At 48.4% G+C, this 20,611-nt stretch overlaps 1 protein-coding gene across 7 annotated transcripts in view; it reads right to left on the bottom strand.

Moving 5' to 3' along the window:
* UBXN11 (UBX domain protein 11) overlaps positions 1–20,611 on the bottom strand; it is a 91,261-nt gene that overhangs the window by 30,144 nt on the left and 40,506 nt on the right. For all 7 annotated transcript variants that reach the window (XM_063954731.1, XM_063954733.1, XM_063954728.1 and 4 more), the window contains 6 exons: positions 13,414–13,471; positions 13,261–13,340; positions 12,935–13,022; positions 12,585–12,799; positions 12,419–12,496; positions 4,060–4,177 (listed from right to left, as the gene is read on the bottom strand). In XM_063954731.1, the coding sequence (XP_063810801.1) occupies positions 4,060–4,177; positions 12,419–12,496; positions 12,585–12,799; positions 12,935–13,022; positions 13,261–13,340; positions 13,414–13,471 (637 nt within the window). The remainder of the gene's footprint in view (positions 1–4,059; positions 4,178–12,418; positions 12,497–12,584; positions 12,800–12,934; positions 13,023–13,260; positions 13,341–13,413; positions 13,472–20,611) is intronic.

Genomic DNA, 20,611 nt, shown 5'->3' with positions numbered 1-20,611 from the left:
AACTCCCTGGCTTTCTCCTCCGGGAGAAACACCTTTTTCTGGACTGTGTCCAGAATCATCCCTAGGGACAGCAGACGTGTCGTCGGAGACAGCTGCGATTTTGGAATATTTAGAATCCACCCGTGCTGTCGTAGAACTACTTGAGATAGTGCTACTCAGACCTCCAACTGTTCTCTGGACCTTGCCCTTATCAGGAGATCGTCCAAGTAAGGGATAATTAAGACGCCTTTTCTTTGAAGAAGAATCATCATTTCGGCCATTACCTTGGTAAAGACCCGGGGTGCCGTGGACAATCCAAACGGCAGCGTCTGAAACTGATAGTGACAGTTTTGTACCACGAACCTGAAGTACCCTTTGTGAGAAGGGCAAATTTGGACATGGAGGTAAGCATCCTTGATGTCCAGGGACACCATATAGTCCCCTTCTTCCTGGTTCGCTATCACTGCTCTGAGTGACTCCATTTAGAATAGGTCTCACCGAGCCGTCTGGCTTCAGTACCACAATATAGTGTGGAATAATACCCCTTTACTTGTAGTAGGAGGGGTACTTTGATTATCACCTGCTGGGAATACAGCTTGTGAATTGTTTCCAATACTGCCTCCCTGTCGGAGGTAGACGTTGGTAAAGCAAACTTCAGGAACCTGCGAGGGGGAGACGTCTCGAATTTCCAATCTGTACCCCTGGGATACTACTTGTAGGATCCAGGGGTCCACTTGCGAGTGAGCCCACTGCGTGCTGAAACTCTTGAGACGACCCCCCACCGCACCTGTTTGTACGGCCCCAGCGTCATGCTGAGGACTTGGCAGAAGCGGTGGAAGGCTTCTGTTCCTGGGAATGGGCTGCCTGCTGCAGTCTTCTTCCCTTACCTCTATCCCTGGGCAGATATTATGGGGACGAAAGGACTGAGGCTGAAAAGACTATGTCTTTTTCTGCTGAGATGTGACTTGGGGTAAAAAAGGTGGATTTTCTAGCTGTTGCCGTGGCCACCAGGTCCGATGGACCGACCCCAAATAACTCCTCCCCTTTATACGGCAATACTTCCATGTGCCGTTTGGAATCTGCATCACCTGACCACTGTCGTGTCCATAAACATCGTCTGGCAGATATGGACATCGCACTTACTCTTGATGCCAGAGTTTCGCATATATAGAAATGCATCTTTTAAATGCTCTATAGTCAATAAAATACTGTCCCTGTCAAGGGTATCAATATTTCCAGTCAGGGAATCCGACCAAGCCACCCCAGCGCTGCCCATCCAGGCTGAGGCGATCGCTGGTCGCAGTATAACACCAGTATGTGTGTATATACTTTTTAGGATATTTTCCAACCTCCTATCAGTTGGCTCCTTGAGGGCGTCCGTATCTGGAGACGGTAACGTCACTTGTTTTTATAAGCGTGTGAGCGCCTTATCCACCCTAAGGTGTGTTTCCCAACGCGCCATAACTTCTGGCGGGAAAGGGTATACCGCCAATAATTTTCTATCGGGGGAAACCCACGCATCATCACACACTTCATTTAATTTATCTGATTCAGGAAAAACCACATGTAGTTTTTTCATACTCCACATAATACCCTTTTTTGTGGTACTTGTAGTATCAGAAATATGTAACATCTCCTTCATTGCCCTTAACAAGTAACGTGTGGCCCTAAAGGAAAATACGTTTGTTTCTTCACCGTCGACACTGGAGTCAGTGTCCGTGTCTGTGTCTGTGTCGACCGACTGAGGTAAAAGGACGTTTTAACGCCCCTGACGGTGTTTTAGACGCCTGGACAGGTACTAATTGGTTTGCCGGCCGTCTCATGTCGTCAACCGACCTTGCAGCGTGTTGACATTATCACGTAATTCCTTAAATAAGCCATCCATTCCGGTGTCGACTCCCTAGAGAGTGACATCACCATTACCGGCAATTGCTCCGCCTCCTCACCAACATCGTCCTCATACATGTCGACACACAAGTACCGACACACAGCACACACACAGGGAATGCTCTGATAGAGGACAGGACCCCACTAGCCCTTTGGGGAGACAGAGGGAGAGTTTGCCAGCACACACCAAAAACGCTATATTATACAGGGACAACCTTTATATAAGTGTTTTTCCCTTATAGCATTTTAATATATATATATATATACATATCGCCAAATAAGTGCCCCCCCTCTCTGTTTTAACCCTGTTTCTGTAGTGCAGTGCAGGGGAGAGCCTGGGAGCCTTCCCACCAGCCTTTCTGTGAGGGAAAATGGCGCTGTGTGCTGAGGAGAATAGGCCCCGCCCCCTTTTCGGCGGGCTTCTTCTCCCGTTTTTCTGAGACCTGGCAGGGGTTAAATACATCCATATAGCCTCCAGGGGCTATATGTGATGTATTTTTAGCCAGAATAAGGTATTATACATTGCTGCCCAGGGCGCCCCCAGCAACACCCTGCACCCTCCGTGACCGTTGGTGTGAAGTGTGTGACAACAATGGCGCACAGCTGCAGTGCTGTGCGCTACCTTCATGAAGACTGAAAAGCCTTCTGCCGCCGGTTTCTGGACCTTCAATCTTCAGCATCTGCAAGGGGGGTCGGCGGCGCGGCTCCGGGACGAACCCCAGGGTGAGACCTCTGTTCCGACTCCCTCTGGAGCTAATGGTGTCCAGTAGCCTAAGAAGCCAATCCATCCTGCACGCAGGTGAGTTGAACTTCTCTCCCCTAAGTCCCTCGATGCAGTGAGCCTGTTGCCAGCAGGACTCACTGAAAATAAGAAACCTAAAAACTTTTTCTAAGCAGCTCCTTAAGAGAGCCACCTAGATTGCACCCTGCTCGGACGGGCACAAAAACCTAACTGAGGCTTGGAGGAGGGTCATAGGGGGAGGAGCCAGTACACACCACCTGATCCTAAAGCTTTAGTTTTGTGCCCTGTCTCCTGCGGAGCCGCTAATCCCCATGGTCCTGACGGAGTCCCCAGCATCCACTTAGGACGTCAGAGAAATAATATAATGTCTCCAAGGTTTGGTGCACTTATACTGGCAAACTGTAGCCGGACCAATAAGGGTTTGCATTATTAAAAAAAAATCTGTATCCAATAAATCTTAGAATAGTTTAACATTTATTATATGAATGCAGTAATCAAGGCCGCCACAACAAACAGCAGGTCTGTGTGCTAGAGAAGGAGTGGCCAAACACAGAGATGTGGCCATGCACACTTGTTACAACTGTGACTAAGAATACTACGCCAAGGTGGGGGTGATTCCTCCTCCTCCTCCTCCTCCAAGGCTGGTCTATGCCCCCAGGCCTGGGTAATTAGTACCCGCCCCACCCCTTTACGGAGGAAAAAATACACAACAAATAGTCAATGTACAGCCCTAATATATAGTACTACTCGCTGCACTTTTCTCATGTGCCTGACTGCCTGTATGTCTCCATAAACGTTATATAAAAAACAATAGGAGGTGACCATATAGTGTAACATATTTAAGGATACATGGAGATGGGTTAATGTACATCACCTAATTGAGAATTTAACCGTGGTACCTTAATATTCCTTTTATAGTCTTAAAGTACCAGCTAAGTATGTCTTTCTCCAACAGGGATTTCAAAGGCCGTCATTTAAACAAATAAGCAATTCACTTTTTATTATTTGTACGAGGTCACCTATTTATATATTGCAAGTCACTTAAGTTGGGAATTGATTTTATTTTACTATAATGTGTCAATTATACTTTTCGCAGACCTTCGAAGTTCTTTCACCTTCAAAACAGGAGGTGCTTTGGGACAGCAGGCACTTTTTTTATTCAAAGGGGTAATTTATTATCACACCTACTGTATATCATGTTTTTTTGAAGTCTCACTACACTAGGATGTATGTACCTTTTGCAATTCACCTATTATTTACCAGTTTACTGTAAGCATTATATGGGTGCTGCATAATCTTTGTTTTCTTCTATGTAAATTACAATGTTTGATTGTAGTTGTCCACTGAATATGGCAATAATGAACAGAAGACACTGCCACCTCCACCCACCCCCAAAAATACTTAGTGCTCTCCTTGTACACTTACTTTATTCATAGTAAGTCTGTGCTTACCGTTCATGTTGCTGGTCTCTCTTAAATGACCTTCTGCCCCTCCAACACTTTGACCAGTACCAGGGAACTCATCCCATGGCCTTCGCTCATGGAATACCACATTACGCATATCTGTAACCTAGAAGGAATAGGAGTTCAACACTGTGTTTATGGCAAGCTTTTATATAATAGTCCCATAGCCTACTCTTGCCTGTTACTATGGAGTACAATAACCGGTTTCACCGGAGGCCTCTTGAAAAATTCTAAATCTGTGTACAATGTAATGTATCATAATTCCACATGTTGGAACAAATGCATCATGTATTTCATCAGGGAATGAACAATCTGTGCAATTTGCATGATATAAGTGCTGTGCATATGCTACACAAATATACCAACCTCGGTCTCCTTCAGGGTTCAGTATGATTTGCCGATTGATGGGATGCCGTCTGTCAGTATACCGACAGCGGCATCCCGTCCATCAGAATCCCGGCAACCCCCCATTATACCCCCTAACCCTCACTTTTTTCCTACCCTAACCCTCTGTTGTGACTGCCTAACCCTAACCTTCCCGCTTGGTGCCTAACCCTAACCTCCCCTTCTATGTGCCTAAACATAGCCCACCCTCCCCGGACCCTAACCTTCCCATCACTGCCCCCTAACCCCCCCAGCAGGACGCCAGCACATCCCACTGTGACGACGATCGGGATGCTGGCTGTCATTAATGTGACACAGGCATCCTGAGCAGCGTCGATATGTAGACGCCGGCATTGCGTCCTCCATCGGGATCCTGGTGTCGGTATATTGACCGCTGGGATGCCATCCGTCGGGAAGCTAACTGCTTCCCCTCCTTCACTCCTCTTCAGTTTGTTGTTCTTACTGAGGGAATGACACAGCTCTCCTGGTGCTAGTTGAAGTTAGACTAATGCTGATGTCCTACCACAATTCCCCTGGTGTGCCAACCCTACCTTCCCCTCAATGCTGGCCTTGTATCCCGACCATTTATCCAAGTGACTAAGGGGGTAATTCAGACCTGATCGCTGCTGTGTGTTTCCACACAGTGGGCGATCAGGTCTGAACTGTGCATGCGTATGCACCGCAATGCACAGGCGCGACGGTCCGCAGCAACGGGGAGCGCTGGGCAGCGACGGGATGGTGCGAAAAATCCGATCGCACCGACGATAGCAAGAAGATTGACAGGAAGAGGGCGTTTGTGGGTGGCAACTGCCCGTTTCTAGGGAGTGTCTGGAAAAATGCAGGAGGGACCTTGCGTTTTGTGGGAAGATTCGGGACGTCAGCTCCGGCCCCGATCATCGCAGTGGCTGAGTAAGTCCTGGGCTGTGCAGAGACTTCACAAACTGCTGTTTGTGCAGGTCTCCTGCACATGCGATTGCACACCTGCACGGCGAATTCCCCCTCCCCCTGTAGGCCGCGACGGGTGTAGTATGGTATGCCAGTAGTTGGGCTCCCGGCGACCAGCATACCGGCGCCGGGAGCCCGACCACCAGCATACCGACAGCGTGGCGAGCGCACATGAGCCCCTTGCGGGCTCGCTACGCGCGCCACGCTATTTAATCTCCCTCCAGGGGGGTCGTGGACCCCCAAGAGGGAGAAAAAGTGTCAGTATGCCGGCTGTCGGGATTCTGGCGCCGGTATACTGTGTGCTGGGATCCCGTCAGCCGGCAACCTGAAGACCACCCGGCCACGACTACCTGATCGTAGGGATGCAAAAAACGCACCCTAGGGATCAGGACTGAATTACCCCCTAAAGCAGCTTCTCTAACAGTGGACATGTGCAGCCACACTTGGAAGCTTAGTAATCTGTCATTTTAAATTAAGTCACATTTTTAAAAAATGTTTGTAAGGGTGACCTTAGGGGTTGATTCCACTACTGTATTAACTCTTTAAACAAACTCATAATATCAGGCCCAAAAACAATGCAGAGGTAGCAATACACTAAACCTAACCTACCCCATTTGTTTTATTTTATTGTATTGCACTGTATAGCACCAAGAAACTAGATAACAGATGAGAAACTGACACCCCAGGGTCTACCAGTTTCCCTTCTGAACAAAAACACATTTCCTTTTTGTAACAAAGGTGCCAGCATTGGAACAATCTGTTCTGTAAACATCATAAAATTCTGAAAGCCGATGAAGTACACGTATAAAATGAGGTATTAAAAAATGAAGCTGCTTTATTTATAGAGAAGTGAGGATAGGCTTCTAGCGGGATGTAGTTAAAATACCGGCTGTCGGGATTCCGGCGTTCAGGAGACTGACGCCGGAATCCTGACAGCAGGTGATATGCACTGGTGGACAGTTTATATATGAAAGTACTAAGACTTACTGTAGTGTATAACCCTTATAAATGTATTTGTTGCAACACACAGGTTACCCACTCTGTGCAGCAGTCATGAAAGCTCTCTCCCCCTCAGCCACCCCCGCTGCAATTTTAAAGTGGAAAACATCAATACAGTATTTGCTCACGTAAGTGGTAGTGCAGTTTTATATATTAATCTTACTTCACTGTATCCTTTTTTTGAGGTTCTTCTACTACACGCTCTAATTTATTTAAAAAAAACATTTTTTGTGTTTTAAAACTTGTAGTCGAATTTTTCACAGATGTTCAAAATGTTTGTAACCAAAAGACATGTGCAGAAAATCACTTATGGTGTCTTAACAACTGTAAAGTCATTTAAAATAAGAATTTACTCACCGGTAATTCTATTTCTCGTAGTCCGTAGTGGATGCTGGGAACTCCGTAAGGACCATGGGGAATAGCGGGCTCCGAAGGAGGCTGGGCACTCTAGAAAGATCTTAGACTACCTGGTGTGCACTGGCTCCTCCCACTATGACCCTCCTCCAAGCCTCAGTTAGGATACCGTGCCCGGACGAGCGTACACAATAAGGAAGGATTTTGAATCCCGGGTAAGACTCTTACCAGCCACACCAATCACACCGTATAACTCGTGATATGAAACCCAGTTAACAGTATGAAACAACTGAGCCTCTCAACAGATGGCTCAACAATAACCCGATTTAGTTAACAATAACTATGTACAAGTATTGCAGATAAACCGCACTTGGGATGGGCGCCCAGCATCCACTACGGACTACGAGAAATAGAATTACCGGTGAGTAAATTCTTATTTTCTCTGACGTCCTAGTGGATGCTGGGAACTCCGTAAGGACCATGGGGATTATACCAAAGCTCCCAAACGGGCGGGAGAGTGCGGTTGACTCTGCAACACCGAATGAGAGAACTCCAGGTCCTCCTTAGCCAGGGTATCAAATTTATAGAATTTTGCAAACGTGTTTGCCCCTGACCAAGTAGCAGCTCGGCAAGTTGTAAAGCCGAGACCCCTCGGGCAGCCGCACAAGATGAGCCCACCTTCCTTGTGGAATGGGCATTGACAGATTTTGGCTGTGGCAGGCCTGCCACAGAATGTGCAAGCTGAATTGTACTACAAATCCAACGAGCAATAGTCTGCGTAGAAGCAGGAGCACCCAGCTTGTTGGGTGCATATATGATAAACAGCGAGTCAGATTTTCTGACTCCAGCCGTTCTGGAAACATATATTTTCAGGGCCCTGACCACGTCTAACAACTTGGAGTCCTCCAAGTCCCTAGTAACCGCAGGCACCACAATAGGCTGGTTCAGGTGAAACGCTGACACCACCTTAGGGAGCAACTGGGGACGAGTCCTCAATTCTGCCTTATCCATATGGAAAATCAGATAAGGGCTTTTACATGATAAAGCCGCCAATTCTGATACTCGCCTGGCCGAAACCAAGGCCAATAACCTGACCACTTTCCAAGTGAGATATTACAGATCCACGGTCTTTAGTGGTCCCAAGGTGCCACAGGAGGCACAAACGAGGGCTGAATATGCAGCACTCCTTTTATAAATGTCTGAACTTCATGTACTGAAGCTAGTTCTTTTTGAAAGAAAATCGACAGAGCCGAGATCTGTACCTTAATGGAACCTCATTTAAGGCCCATAGTCACTCCTGCTTGCAGGAAATGCAGAAATCGACCTAGTTGAAATTCCTCTGTTGGGGCCCTTTCGGCCTCACACCATGCAACATATTTCCGCCATATGCGGTGATAATGATTTGCTGTAACCTCTTTCCTGGCTTTAGTAAGCGTAGGAATGACTTCCTCCGGAATGCCCTTTTCCTTCAGGATCCGGCGTTCAACCGCTATGCCGTCAAACGCAGCCGCGGTAAGTCTTGGAACAGACAGGGCCCCTGCTGCCGCAGGTCCTGTCTGAGTGGCAGAGGCCATGGGTCCTCTGATATAAATTCTTGAAGTTCTGGGTACCAATCTCTTCTTGGCCAGCCCGGAACCACGAGTATCGTTCTTACTCCTCGCCTTCTTATTATTCTCAGTACCTTTGGTATGAGAGGCAGAGGGGAGAACACATAAACCGACTGGTACACCCACGGTGTTACCAGAGCGTCCACAGCTATCGCCTGAGGGTCCCTTGACCTGGCGCAATATCTTTTATAGCTTTTGTTGAGGCGGGACGCCATCATGTCCACCTGTGGCCTTTCCCAATGGTGTACAATCCTTTGGAAGACTTCTGGAGGAAGTCCCCACTCTCCCGGGTGGAGGTCGTGTCTGTTGAGAAGATCTGCTTCCCAGTTGTCCACTCCGGGAATGAACACTGCTGACAGTGCTAACACATGATTTTCCGCCTATCGGAGAATCCTTGTGGCTTCTGCCATCGCCATCCTGCTTCTTGTGCCGCCCTGTTGGTTTACATGGGCGACTGCCGTGATGTTGTCTGATTGGATCAGTACCGGCTGGTTTTGAAGCAGAGGCCTTGCCGGCCTCAGGGCATTGTAAATGGCCCTCAGGTCCAGAATATTTATGTGTAGGGAAATCACCTGACTTGACCAAAGTCCCTGGAAGTTTCTTCCCTGTGTGACTGCCCCCCCAGCCTCAAAGGCTGGCATTCATGGTCACTAGGACCTAGTCCTGTATGCCGAACCTGCGGCCCTCTTGAAGATGGGCACTCTGCAGCCACCACAGTAGAGATACCCTGGTCCTTGGAGACAGGGTTATCAGCCTATGCATCGGAAGATGCGATCTGGACCACTTGTCCAACAGGTCCCTCTGAAAAGTTCTTGTATGGAACCTGCCTAATGAGATTGCTTCGTAGGAAGCGTCCATTTTTCCCAGGACTCGCGTGCAATGATGCACCGCTACCTGTTTTGGCTTCAGGAGGTCTCTGACTAGAGATGACAACTCCTTGGCTTTCTCCTCCCGGAGAAAACTATTTCTGGTTTATGTCCAGAACCATCCCCAGGAACAGTAGACGTGTCATAGGAACCAGCTGTGACTTTGGACTGTTTAGAATCCAACCGTGCTGTTGTAGCACTTTCCAAAATAGTGCTACCCCGACTACCAACTGCTCCTTGGACCTCGCCCTTATAAAGAGATTGTCCAAGTGCGGGATAATTAAAACTCCCCTTTTTCGAAGGAGTATCATCATTTCAGCCATTACCTTGATAAAACACCCTCGGTGCCATGTACAGTCCAAACGGCAGTGTCTGGACTTGGTAATGGTAATCCTGTACCACAAATCTGAGGTACTCCTGGCGAGGATAGTAAATGGGGACATGCAGGTAAGCATCCTTGATGCCCCGGGATACCATGTAATCCCCCTCGTCCAGGCTTGCAATAACCGCCCTGAGCGATTCCATCTTGAACTTGAATTTTTTTATGTATGTGTTCAAGGATTTTAAATATAAGAAGGGTCACACCGAACTATGCGGTTTCGGTACCCCAAACCGTGTGGAATAGTAACCCCGTCCTTGTTGAAGTAGGGGCACCTTGAGTATTACCTGCTGGGAATACCGCCTATTAATTGCCTCTAGCACAGCCTCCCTGCCTGAGGGAGTTGTCAGCAAGGCATATTTAAGGAAACGGCTGGGGGGAGACATCTCTAATTCCAGCTTGTACCCCTGAAATACTACTTGAAAGAAACAGGGATCCACCTGTGAGCGAGCCCACTAATTGCTGAAATTTTTTGAGACGGCCCCCCACCATACCTGGCTACACCTGTGGAGCACCCGCGTCATGCTGTGGACTCACAGGAAGCGGGGGAAGAATTTTGATTCTGGGAACAGGCTGCTGGTGCAGCTTTTTCCCTCTTCCCTTGTCTCTGTACAGAAAGGAAGCGCCATTTGACCCGCTTGCTTTTCTGAAGCCGACAGGACTGTACCTTTTTCTGTGAGGAAACCTGAGGTAAAAATTTTTCTTCCCAGCACATTGCTGTGGATACGAGGTCCCAGAGACCACCCCCAAATAATTCCTCACCCTTATAAGGCAGAATCTCTATGCGCTTTTTAAGTCAGCATCACCTGTCCAGTGACAGGTCTCTAATACCCTCCTGACAGAATGGACATTACATTCATTTTGGATGCCAGCCGGCAAAATATCCCTCTGTGCATCCCTCATATATAAGACGACGTCTTTAATATGTTCTCATATTAGCAAACTAGTATGCTTAACAGGGTCACCGACCACGCTGCAGCAGCACGATCTGCAGGTTTCAGTCTAGTACCTGAGTGTGTAAATACAGACTTCAGGATAGCCTCCTGCTTTTTATCAACAGGTACCTTCAAAGTGGCCGTTCCTAAAACGGCAGTGCCACCTTTTTTTGACAACCGTGTGAGCGCCTTATCCACCCTAGGGGATACCTCCCAGCGTAACTTATCCTCCTGGCGGGAAAGGGTACGCCATCAGTAACTTTTTATAAATTACCAGTTTCTTAACGGGGGAACCCACGCTTTTCACACACTTCATTTATTCATCTGATGGGGGAACAAAACACTGCCTGTTTTTTCTCCCCAAACCTAAAAACCCATTTTCAGAGGTGCTTGGGTTAATGTCAGAAATGTATAACACATTTTTTATTGCCGGGACCAAGTCACGGCTGTTCCTAGTGGATTTTGTATATGTCTCAACCTTGTCGACACTGGAGTCAAACTCCATGTCGACATCTGTGTCTGCCATCTGAGAGAGCGGGCGTGTTTGAGCCCCTGATGGCCTTTGAGATGCCTGGGCAGGCGCGGGCTGAGAAGCCGGCTGTCCCACAGCTGTTACGTCATCCACCCTTTTATGTAAGGAGTTGACACTGTCGGTTAATACCTTTCACCTAACCATCCACTCTGGTGTCGGCCCCACAGGGGGCGACATCACATATATCGGCCTCTGTTCCGTCACCATATAAGCCTCCTCATTCAACATGTCGACACAGCCGTACCGACACACCGCAGACACACAGGGAATGCTCTAAACGAGGACAGGACCCACAAAAGCCCTTTGGGGGGACAGAGTGAGAGTATGCCAGCACACACCAGAGCGCTATATACTGCAGGGACTAACTGAGTTATGTCCCCTATAGCTGCTGTTTTTATATATAATGTATACTGCGCCTAAATTTAGTGCCCCCCCTCTCTTTTTTTTTTAACCCTTTTCTGTAGTGTAGACTGCAGGGGAGAGCCAGGGAGCTTCCCTCCAACGGAGCTGTGAGGGAAAATGGCGCCAGTGTGCTGAGGAGATAGGCTCCGCCCCTTTTTCGCTGCCTATTCTCCCGCTTTTTATGGACTTCTGGCAGGGGTATTTACCTCATATATAGCCCCTGGGGCTATATATTGAGGTATTTTAGCCAGCCAAGGTGTTTTTATTGCTGCCTCAGGGCGCCCCCCCCCCAGCGCCCTGCACCCTCAGTGACCGAAGTATGAAGTGTGTGAGAGGAGCAATGGCGCACAGCTGCAGTGCTGTGCGCTACCTTGGTGAAGACTGAGTCTTCATGCCGCCGATTTTCCGGACCATCTTCTTGCTTCTGGCTCTGTAAGGGGGACGGCGGCGCGGCTCCGGGACCGAACATCAAGGCTGGGCCTGCGGTCGATCCCTCTGGAGCTAATGGTGTCCAGTAGCCTAAGAAGCCCAATCCGGCTGCAAGCAGGCGAGTTCGCTTCTTCTCCCCTTAGTCCCTCGCTGCAGTGAGCAGGTCTCACTGAAAATAAAAAAATCTAAGACTATTACTTTCTAAGAGCTCAGGAGAGCCCCTAGTGTGCATCCAACCTCGGCCGGGCACGAAATCTAACTGAGGCTTGGAGGAGGGTCATAGTGGGAGGAGCCAGTGCACACCAGGTAGTCTAAGATCTTTCTAGAGTGCCCAGCCTCCTTCGGAGCCCGCTATTCCCCATGGTCCTTACGGAGTTCCCAGCATCCACTAGGACGTCAGAGAAAAGAGGTTTCCAAAGCCAGGGCAAAAAAATTATTGCATGGCAATTCCCTTTAAACCTCATACCAAAATCAGAGAGCCTCTGTCATGTCACACATTTCTAGTACCCAATCACCTGAAATGGTACTCCATCAGGAAAGCGTGTCTGCAACTCAGAGGGGAAATATCCATCCATGATGTCTCTAAGGCATTGCTGGAACACAAACACCATCAGCCCTCATTATGCAGCATTGTGTCTTCCCTCATTTTAGGTTCCCTTCCACTCAGCTTACTGTGCTTACCTGTGTTGATGCCTCTTGGTAGGAACGGAATGGCCCCTGAAACATAATGATCCCATTACTATATAATGTAAGTGGAAGTGGTTCAGGAGGTCTCAGTCGGGCAGCCCCCCCTTTATACTCTATATGTGATACACCGTCTCCTCCAAGCACATTCAAGTCCTTCAAGTTCTCCAGGATTAAGTCAAAGTCTATGTGGAAAGTGTGCGAAGTATGCCCTGTAGACATAGAGAAAACCATGGATATGTTGTTGTTCTTAATGATTGCATTGTTTTATTTTAAATGTCTAGCATTTAACTGGTCAGGAATATGTAGGTTTTACAGGAGTGTATTATTATTATTATTATAGTCACCTGAGCTGCTGCTGTGGGTCTCTTGCTTTGAGGCATCAGCTGAATATTCATCACCAACCCAGTACAGTCCATAGTCACAGAGGAATTGCTAGGAATGTCAGTACAGGGAAGAAACGGTAATCAATCATAATATTATACTTTTGCCATAAAGTGACGCTAATAACTCTGGCTCGTACTGTACACAGAAGATATTAGTCAGTAATCTATATACATATTATGCTGGATTGTGGTATACTAATTTCACTTCATACATATACTACATGCTGAAAGCCATGCTTCTTCTACACACTGCTCTGAAAAGGCCAAAGTGGTATCCAAACACTTACCTCCATGTCAGAGACCCTTTTCTGTAGTTCCTGACATCTTTTCTCTAGTGCCTGATCATGTTTCTCCTCCACTGAATGGTCTGTAAGATGGAGACTGGTCAGTGACCTGAGCACCTACTTTAAGCCAACCCACATTACCAAATAATATCTCACCTGTCCTCTGCCTTTCCAATTGTTTGATCTTCTGCTCCAAGGTGGCAATCTCTTGATCCTAAAACAACTACTATATGAGATTTGCACATTATGTATCACACTACATTATAAACGTTATGTTGCTAAAGTTGTCTGTATAAGAAAGGCTTAGAAAGGCGGCACTCAGAGACTTGGTTAACATGCAAATCATCCAAGCGTGTTTATTGTGAACACGTTGTTTGTTGCATCCTGAGGAAGGGGGTGATGATGTGTTTGTTGCGTCCCCCGAAGCGGTGATGATGTGTTCACAATAAACACGCTTGGATTTTTTGCATGTTAACCAAGTCTCTGAGTGCTGCCTTTCTAAGCTTGCTATATTGTGGGACTGTCATACTCCACAGGAGGGCACCGGAGCTTGTACACAGCAGTTGGAGCAGTGGAATTACGGATTTCCACAGTGAATATATATATATATCAATCACAGATCTGAGGGCACTAATTCTGGTGTCCTTAGTGTTTAAACCATCCGGAGCTCGAATATTAGCAGAGCATATATATTCATAAATAAAACATAACTTTTATACTGATAAATTTATCCACAGTAAAATTGTTAAAATTCACAGTGGTACATAGGCAATATCTTGTAAGGTATCACGGAAAAGTACTGTGTGTTTATCCAGTTTGTATTTAGTATAACAGATTTCTTTGTCGATATTCAGAATATAATACAGAAATTGAGCAGATATTGAACCCAACGTGTTTTGGCCCAAAGAACTTCCTCAGGGGTACAGTATAGAGAGCTTGAAGTAAGTATAATACGAACGAATACACCACTGGTTGTGCCAGGTTGGGTGAATCTAAAAACAGACTATAGTTTGTATATATAATCAGTGAAGTTGTCACAGCAACATTCTTCAATGGATAAAGAGTCCTTGAAAGAGCTAGTAACATAAAATGGCAACATTATATGTTGGACCAAGAAAAAATGAGTATGAAGTCTAATACTGAACTTTCAGTAACTCCACTGGGCAGCACACTACCTTCAGCAGGCACTCTAGCAGCGATAGAGCACTGATGCACTGATGTTTTCCTCTCAAAGGGGGTAATTCCAAGTTGATCGCAGCAGGATTTTTTTTAGCAGTTGGGCAAAACCATGTGCACTGCAGGGGAGGCAGATATAACATGTGCAGAGAGAGTTAGATTTGGGTGGGTTATTTTATTTCTGTGCAGGGTAAATACTGGCTGCTTTATTTTTACACTGCAAATTAGATTGCAGATTGAACACACCACACCCAAATCTAACTCTCTCTGCACATGTTACACCTGTCCCACCTGCAGTGCACATGGTATTGCCCAACTGCTAAAAAAAATCCTGCTGCGATCAACTTGGAATTACCCCCAAAGTTCAGTAAGTGAATCACCGGAGCTAGTACACAGTAGTTGGAGCAGTGGTGTGCCGGATTTCCACAGTGAAAAAAATAAATAAAAAACGTATATATATATATATTATAAAGTACCTTCTACCCTTGCATATTGGTTTAGGTTTCAGTATTCAGGCTTACATACTCATAAGTTGTAATGATGCCAGTGGTATTCCCTGTTAACATCTATAGATGTACACTAAGGGGTACATTTACTAAGCAGTGATAAGAACGGAGAAGTGAGCCAGTGGAGAAATTTCCCCATCAACCAATCAGCAGCTCTGTATCATTTTATAGTATGTAAATTATAGATGTTACTTCAGTACTGATTGGTCGCCATGGGCAACTTCTCCACTGGCTCACTTCTCCGCTCTTATCACTGCTTAGTAAATGTACCTCTTGATATGTTGCTGCCACTTTAGTGGGCTGATTCAATTAGGGGTGATGGCCCATAATAGTAACCAATTTTCTTAAGATACGCAGGAAAGGGATTTACTAAGTGGCAGATTTGAAAACTCAGCAGTCTTGCAGCATTTTCTGTCCCGCTACATTGATAAAAACACCCCACAAAAAATACAGAGAATCAAAACGTAGAAAACACAGCCCAATTCTCTTATTTAAAAATATCGAGACCACCAGATCCTGTCTAAAAATCGCCCCAAAAAATGAACTGCCTCAGGCCCTGGTTCATAGGTGGATGCAAGTGGTGTCGGTGCTGCATCTTCGTTAGCAGCAAATCTGAGAGTTTACGTAAATGTAGCAGGTGCTGTCTTTTGAAATGAGACACCCACTGCTGGCATCTCATATCCGCTGCACGAGTCCAAAGATGCAGCTTAGGATCACCATCTTCAAATTGCGCCAGCTACTGGACATCTGAGCAACTCTAAGGTTACTGAGAAGGTCCGCCACAACTAAGCTGCACAGGCCAGTGATTCTGCAGCCACTGGAATTGGCACACCTCAAAAATGGGGCTGTCATCCCCCCATTTGCTTAAATGCTCCCCACTCAAAACAGCTGCAGACCTTCACTCATCCGACGTCTACAGCCGCACTGCATCCGACGATACAGGATCAGATTTATGCTTGTGCAGTGCAGCTCCTACGCATGTGCAGATCTTAAGGTGCATACACATGGAGCGATATAACTGAGCGATTTTGACTATATAGTCAAAATCGCTCAGAAAGTTAGTGCATATCTCTCCATGTGTACACAGCCAGCGATAGCGATGCACGTCCCCGCCAGATCGCTATCGCTGCTAAAAATAGACTGTGCAGGCAAGTCAATTTTGGCTAGGTCGCTGGAAAAAAAGCATCCACTTGCTTAAATGAGTTAGCCAAAATCGCTCATAGTCAAAATCGCTGGAAAAGTTAGTCAAAATCGCTGGAAAAGTTAGTCAAAATCGCTGGAAAAGTTAGTCAAAATTGCTGGAAAAGTTAGTCAAAATCTCCTACTGCCAGTTCAAGGGAAAACGCTCAGTCAAAATCTCTCATAGTTAAAATCTCTCCATGTGTATGCACCTTCAAAACATTGGTCAATTGGGCCCAAATAGAATTAGTGTCCACTCAGACAGGAATATGTGTGCAAAATACTGCACAGAACCCTAGGAAAAGGCCCGCAGAGGCGCTCACCCTGCTTTGCTACCTTGCCGATGTGCAGTGTGCACTCCGCAGTGTAGCAAGCTGCCTGCTGCCATAGCCTGCGCCTGTCACACTGTATGACAGGCAGCAGCGGCGCCCGCAGCATGCAGAGCAGGCCCCTCCTTTCTGCTGATGAATATGCCTGGCGAAACAAAGGGTGGTCCGGGTGAGCACTGGATCACCCACTGGCCATACCGCAGAAATGTTTAAATACACTTAACATCCGCTGTTGCTGCCCAGCGCCGTACAAATAAGGCTAGCAGCTCCGTGTCCCATCCTGAGCGCCGCCTCCCATGTGCGTTGCTTTAAATCCATGGGTAGCTGCTCGGCATGACGTGATGATGTAAACCTAACTCTTCCCCCTGCAAAGACTAACTGAGGAGGAGCGGTGTGCAATCACCAGGAGCAGCAGGAGGCATCAGAGACCACGTGTGACAGCTGCCTGTCCCTGAAACAGAGAGGAGGCACTATCAGCCAATATTAGGTAAGTTTTAGTCAGGGAGGCTCTCTGTTTAGCATATAGTCTACATATGAAATTTAATTGTCACCCCACACTTATATTAAGAACATTTGTTTACTCTAAGAAAGCTGTATTTTTTAATGTTACACACACAGGGGGTAATTCCAAGTTGATCGCGCAGGAATTTTGTTAGCAGTTGGGCAAAACCATGTGCACTGCAGGGGAGGCAGATTTAACATGTGCAGAGAGAGTTAGATTTGGGTGTGGTGTGTTCAATCTGCAATCTAATTTGCAGTGTAAAAATAAAGCAGCCAGTATTTACCCTGCACAGAAACAATGGCCCTCATTCCGAGTCGTTCGCTCGGTAATTTTCATCGCATCGCAGTGAAATTCCGCTTAGTACGCATGCGCAATAATCGCACTGCGACTGCGCCAAGTAATTTTACCATGAAGATAGTATTTTTACTCACGGCTTTTTCTTCGCTCCGGCGATCGTAGTGTGATTGACAGGAAATGGGTGTTACTGGGCGGAAACACGGCGTTTTAGGGGCGTGTGGATAAAAACGCTACCGTTTCCGGAAAAAACGCAGGAGTGGCCGGAGAAACGGGGGAGTGTCTGGGCGAACGCTGGGTGTGTTTATGACGTCAAACCAGGAACGACAAGCACTGAACTGATCGCAGATACCGAGTAAGTCTGAAGCTACTCTGAAACTGCTAAGTAGTTTGTAATCGCAATATTGCGAATACATCGGTCGCAATTTTAAGAAGCTAAGATACACTCCCAGTAGGCGTAAGCTTAGCGTGAGCAACTCTGCTAAATTCGCCTTGCGAGCGATCAACTCGGAATGAGGGCCAATATAACCCACCCAAATCTAACTCTCTCTGCAAATGTTATATCTGCCCCCCCTGCAGTGCACATGGTTTTGCCCAACTGCTAAAAAATTTCCTGCTGCGATCAACTTGGAATTACCCCCACAGTTACACACATACACATATTTATGTACACATAGGGGGTCATTCCGAGTTGTTCGCTCGCAAGCCGTTTTTAGCAGCTTTGCACACGCTAAGCCTACGCCTACTGGGAGTGAATCTTAGCTTCTTAAAATTGCGAACGAAAGATTCGCAATATTGCGAAAAGACATCTCTGTGCAGTTTCTGAGTAGCTCCAGACTTACTCGGCATCTGCGATCATTTCAGAGCTTGTCGTTCCTGGTTTGACGTCACAAACACACCCAGCGTTCGCCCAGACACTCCTCCGTTTCTCCAGCCACTCCCGCGTTTTTCACAGAAACGGTAGCGTTTTTTCCCACACGCCCATAAAACGGCCTGTTTCCGCCCAGAAACACCCACTTCCTGTCAATCACATTACGATCGCCTGAACGAAGAAAAAGCCGTGAGTAAAATACCTAACTTCATAGCAAATTTACTTGGCGCAGTCGCAGTGCGAACATTGCGCATGCGCACTAAGCGGAAAATCGCTGCGATGCGATGAAATTTACCGAGCGAACAACTCGGAATGACCCCCATAATTTTGAATAAAATTCTGCAGAAAGCATAGTCAGGAGAAGTATGTGTTATGTACACACGTCCTCACCCTCCCTCTAACTCCCCCTCAGCATCCCTACCCTCACCCTCCCTCTAACTCCCCCTCAGCATCCCTACCCTCACCCCCCCATCAGTGTCCTTACCCTCACCCTCCATCTAACTCCCCCTCAGCATCCCTACCCTCACCCCCCCATCAGTGTCCTGACCCTCACCCTCCATCTAACTCCCCCTCAGCATCCCTACCCTCACCCCCCCCCCCAGTGTCCTTACCCTCACCCTCCCTCTAACTCCCCCTCAGCATCCCTACCCTCACTCTCCCCCTAATTCCCCCTCAGCGTCCCTACCCTCACCCTCCCTCTACCTCCCCCTCAGCATCCCTACCCTCACCCTCCCTCTTACTCCCCCTCTGCATCCCTACCCTCACCCCCCCCCATAGTATCCTTACCCTCACCCTCCCTCTAACTGCCCCTCAGCGTCCCTACCCTCACACTCCCCCTAATTCCCCCTCAGCATCCCTACCCTCACTCTCCCCCTAATTCCCCCTCAGCGTGCCTACCCTCACCCTCCCTCTACCTCCCCCTCAGCATCCCTACCCTCACCCTCCCTCTTACTCCCCCTCTGCATCCCTACCCTCACCCCCCCCATAGTGTCCTTACCCTCACCCTCCCTCTAACTCCCCCTCAGCGTCCCTACCCTCACTCTCCCCCTAATTCCCCCTCAGTGTCCTTACCCTCACCCTCCCTCTAACCCCCTCAGCATCCCTACCCTCACCCCCCCCCCCTCAGTGTCCCTACCCTTACTCTCCCCCTAATTCCTCCTCGGCGTCCCTACCCTTACCCTCCCTCTACCTCCCCCTCAGCATCCCTACCCTCACCCTCCCTCTTACTCCCCCTCTGCATCCCTACCCTCACCCCCCCCCATAGTGTCCTTACCCTCACCCTCCCTTTAACTGCCCCTCAGCGTCCCTACCCTCACACTCCCCCTAATTCCCCCTCAGCATCCCTACCCTCACCCTCCCTCTTACTCCCCCTCTGCATCCCTACCCTCACCCCCCCCCCATAGTGTTCTTGCCCTCACCCTCCCTCTAACTCCCCCTCAGCGTCCCTACCCTCACCCTCCCTCTTACTCCCCCTCTGCATCCCTACCCTCACCCCCCCCGTGTCCTTACCCTCACCCTCCCTCTAACTGCCCCTCAGCGTCCCTACCCTCACTCTCCCCCTAATTCCCCCTCAGCATCCCTACCCTCACCCTCCCTCTAACTCCCCCTCAGCATCCCTACCCTCACCCTCCCTCTAACTCCCCCTCAGCGTCCCTACCCTCACTCTCCCCCTAACTCACCGTCAGCGTCCCTACCCTCACCCCCCATGTCCTTACCCTCACCCTCCCTCTACCTCCCCCTCAGCATCCCTACCCTCACCCTCCCTCTTACTCCCCCTCTGCATCCCTACCCTCACCCCGTGTCCTTTCCCTCACCCTCCCTCTAACTGCCCCTCAGCGTCCCTACCCTCACTCTCCCCCTAATTCCCCCTCAGCATCCCTACCCTCACCCTCCCTCTAACTCCCCCTCAGCATCCCTACCCTCACCCTCCCTCTAACTCCCCCTCAGCGTCCCTACCCTCACTCTCCCCCTAACTCACCCTCAGCGTCCCTACCCTCACCCCCCATGTCCTTACCCTCACCCTCCCTCTAACCCCCTCAGCATCCCTACCCTCACCCTCCCTCTTACTCCCCCTCTGCATCCCTACCCTCACCCCGTGTCCTTTCCCTCACCCTTCCTCTAACTGCCCCTCAGCGTCCCTACCCTCACTCTCCCCCTAATTCCCCCTCAGCATCCCTACCCTCACCCTCCCTCTAACTCCCCCTCAGCATCCCTACCCTCACCCCCTCCCTCAGTGTCCTTACCCTCACCCTCCCTCTAACTCCCCCTCAGCATCCCTACCCTCACCCTCCCTCTAACTCCCCCTCAGCATCCCTACCCTCACCCCCCATCAGTGTCCTTACCCTCACCCTCCATCTAACTCCCCCTCAGCATCCCTACCCTCACCCCCCCCATCAGTGTCCTGACCCTCACCCTCCATCTAACTCCCCCTCAGCATCCCTACCCTCACCCTCCCTCTAATTTCCCCTCTGCATCCCTACCCTCACCCCCCCCCCAG

The sequence above is a fragment of the Pseudophryne corroboree genome, chromosome 2 (genome assembly GCF_028390025.1).
Source record: "Pseudophryne corroboree isolate aPseCor3 chromosome 2, aPseCor3.hap2, whole genome shotgun sequence".
Taxonomy (NCBI): Eukaryota; Metazoa; Chordata; class Amphibia; order Anura; family Myobatrachidae; genus Pseudophryne; species Pseudophryne corroboree.
This window is presented reverse-complemented; position numbering and strand designations above follow the sequence as displayed.